This window comes from Cyprinodon variegatus, unplaced genomic scaffold (assembly GCF_000732505.1).
Source record: "Cyprinodon variegatus isolate N-32 unplaced genomic scaffold, C_variegatus-1.0 Scaffold1322, whole genome shotgun sequence".
Taxonomy (NCBI): Eukaryota; Metazoa; Chordata; class Actinopteri; order Cyprinodontiformes; family Cyprinodontidae; genus Cyprinodon; species Cyprinodon variegatus.
In genome coordinates, this window is record NW_015151775.1 from 148,787 (window position 1) to 152,258 (window position 3,472).

The following is a 3,472-nucleotide window of genomic DNA, read 5'->3' on the forward strand; positions in this document are numbered from 1 at the left end:
ATCCTGGAAATGTTCCCTGAGCAACAAAATGAAGGAGGTCTGAAGTGATGCTCTAAAAAATGTCAGACAAAGGACTCACTCCAGGAGAATAATGTCCCTCTTTTAAATGATCCTGAAAGTCCTCCTGATCTAAATCCCCCTGAAAGAGTTCAGTGTTCATTGAAAATTCATAGAAACTTTTTGGAATGTAAGTTACAGAGGTAAGTTGAGCTAAAACATCATTGGTAAAAAATAAAGAGATAAAGCATGATTGTTCAAAATGAAAAATAAAACTGCGATTCAATGATCTTTCCACTCAGGAACCTGTATTAAAAATGACTGTTTATGCTCTTCATTTGGATACACAGTTTAAACAGCAAAATATATTTGCAGTTAAACCTAATCATGCCTCCATGTGGACACGGCCTTTTCTTCTGGCTTTGGATGATGAGTTTACATGAGGAGCATGTCTGAGGACAGCAGCTCAGGGGCAGTGAGGTGTGGCTGTCTTCAGTCAGGAAGGAAATTAAAACAACATCTACAGTATGTATAAATTCACAAATATCACCTTTACTATGCTGATGGGTTTCCTGGAGAGGTGGAAGCTAGTGTAGAGGAGGAAGGTGAGGATGAAGGTAAGAGCCCGATACCTGCAGGGAAAACACAACATAAAGGAGAGAGATGCTGTTAGCAGATCCAAAGCCTCTTTTCTGATTGTTTCAAATCACCGAAGCTAGAAGTGGTCATTTCTCAATATGTGTACTTGTGGGTTCTCATGTGCTTGTGAAATATCATCAGCCCCAGCACTGTTCCAATTTACAAGAACACAAGACCAAGAAATGACAGGGTCCCAGGATGTTGTTCTTAGCCCTTCCTCTTTACCAAGCATGCATCAAAGCAGACTTGTCCGTTCTAAATTGTCAGCTGACCCAGCATGCACTGCAGCGGCAGCAGCTTGCAGGGAAGCGCTCACCGAGCTCAGAGTATTGACTTAAAACTTCACTTTTCTGTTGCTTTTGTTCTATAAAAGTACATTTTAAGATAATTTTAGGCGAGAAAATTATACTTTTAGCTTCACTATATGGCACATTTTCTAAATTTAAAAAAAGTTCTGATGTTAAGAGGACCGTGGCAACCAGCGGAGCTCTGAGGCTAAATGCAGCCGGGGATAACGGTAGCCCGTTCGCAGCAGCCCTCTCTCAGCATAGCCGTGTGTGAAGTACCGCTGGCTCAATGGTGTTTTTTTTTTTCCCAGCAAAGCTTTCATTTGATTCGTGTTTATCTGACTGTGTTAATTGATATTCCCTCACTAAATTAAAACAAAGTCATAAATTATTATTATCAAGAGACTTTTAACAACAGGAGGTGAAATGCAGCTCCAGACTAGCTTTGAATGTGATGATGTCGCTAGTACGTTTCTGTTCCAGTTGACCCAGATTTATTCTGCATGCTCCTGTTTTCCCCCCAAGTTCATACTTTCCGTTGTTCCTGTCAAAAACATACTTGGTGAGAACACAAATCTAAACTCCTGTTGCTGCCTCTGCTACCTCTAGAAGTTTCACCAGGGGTTTCATTAAGACAGTGTCCTTGATGAGTCCTACCATTGGTCCCTGTTGAAGGACACCAGCAGCCGGATCCCAGGAGGAACAGGAGCCATGCTTGACCAAAGATGTGCCGATGTGGGAAGCAGCAGCTAAAATCAGCTCTGCATTCCAAATTAGACCATCAGCTTCAGAGAGACACAGGGCCGCTGTAGGAAGTCATCTTCATCTTACCGCAGACACGCAGGGACATGGAAGCGTAACAGAAACATGGCTGACACCTGAAGGTAGACATAGATGAGGCAGATGAAACAAAGGTAAGAAATCTGACAGAAGCCCAGAAATAATCTGAATATACAAAAAATCTTAATATCTATCAACAACAAAGGCTTTAAACGCTTAGATATACAGCTGGGCTCTTTAGCAGCACCAATCCTCGATAAAACCCAAAGGAGGAGAGCGATACTGCTAGTGCTTGGCGTTTACCCAAAACAGCTTTTTTTGTTGTTGTTGTTATTGTGACTGTTGTTTACTTTTAATAATCATCTTTCTCAGTATATAACCAGTATTTAATGGCAAGTACTGTTGGAGTATTTTGAAATGATAAAAGCTGCAATCAGTCTTCTTTAGCCTCAGGCCTCTGTTCCTTCAGTTACAGAGACGTTCATCCAGGGCCTTAGTAAGAGGACTGAACTGACACATGATTACTCCAGTATCATAAAGAACAGAATAAGAAATCCATTCATTGTCCAACAATTGGGAAATTCTAGTGTTTACGGCAGATGTAGAAAAAATGGTAACACAAATGTGGACCTTAAAAAAATGTATAAGAATAACATAAAAGTGAAGAGTTAAAATACTGTACTGTAAAGTGTTTACATACTGTCACCCTGCAAATCACCGTCAAATATTGCAATCCAAGCCAACAGTATAGGAAATCCAATCTTTAAACATAAGACGAGAGAAGCCAGAGTTCAGTTTTTATGCTACATTTTCTCTAAACACTGAACAGAAGAACAGTTCAGAGTAACCAGCTAATATGATAAATGAAGCCTCATTTTCTCAGCCACGAAACACGGGATCCTAATTTGCATCCAATCTGACAAACAAATCCGGTATTATGATACCTGTGGCAATCAGAACACGTTGACATCATGATCACAAAATAGAAAATGAAATTGGTTAATCATGACATCAACATTATGCTACTTCCCATTACAGATATATAGGGAAATAGAAATCTTTATTTGAAGTGGTCCAGGCAGTTAGTCAGATTTATAAACACCCAACCTAAACCCAGAACTACACTATTTTTCATCATCTTAGAGTTTCATGGACTCCAGTAAGTAAATGGCTTTGTTATGTCAAGCATTTCAAGTCCAAGGACCCCAAAGAACTACATTCAACAAGCAATGACAGATGGAGCTGGTATTTGAACCGGCAACCCGTTCCTTGCAGTGCTAATTATTTACCCCAGCTGTAGCTCTCAGCTCACATGGGTCCGTTGGCCAAACGATGGAACCACATCAGTTTTGAAGAAATGTGCAGGCAGCATTTAGAGTCGGCTAGAAGCAGTGAGTTTTACTCCATAGTAAACTCTGATTCATTACCTTTCTGTTTCTGCCCTGGGCAACTTCCCACGTGGGAAAATCCAAAACCCTACCAGCAATTCCTTTTTTATATTGACACTGAAACGCTATATCCGGATACAGTACATCATAATGATAATAAATACAAGTGCTGTTTGCTTATTTTTGCTATAGTTAATTTAGATTTCCAGATTATTTGGACATTAAAAGAATAATAACTGAAAAACTTTAGAATGTTGTAAAACTGTGTTATATTTAGGTTATTTATTTTACATTTACTTGTACGGGCATGTAACTCATAGAATCTGTGTTTCTGTTAAAGGAGAAGTTCGGTTTTTAACACTTTTAGCCCATTTTCTGTAG

General features: G+C 39.5%; 1 protein-coding gene across 2 annotated transcripts in view; it reads right to left on the reverse strand.

The window, feature by feature from the left end:
- Positions 1–3,472, reverse strand: part of LOC107102801 (glycerol-3-phosphate transporter-like) — a 23,323-nt gene that overhangs the window by 17,879 nt on the left and 1,972 nt on the right. For both annotated transcript variants that reach the window (XM_015402234.1, XM_015402233.1), the window contains exons 2-3: positions 1,581–1,801; positions 548–629 (exon numbers count right to left, since the gene is read on the reverse strand). In XM_015402234.1, coding sequence (XP_015257720.1) covers positions 548–629; positions 1,581–1,636 — 138 coding nt within the window. In that variant the 5' untranslated portion in view covers positions 1,637–1,801. The remainder of the gene's footprint in view (positions 1–547; positions 630–1,580; positions 1,802–3,472) is intronic.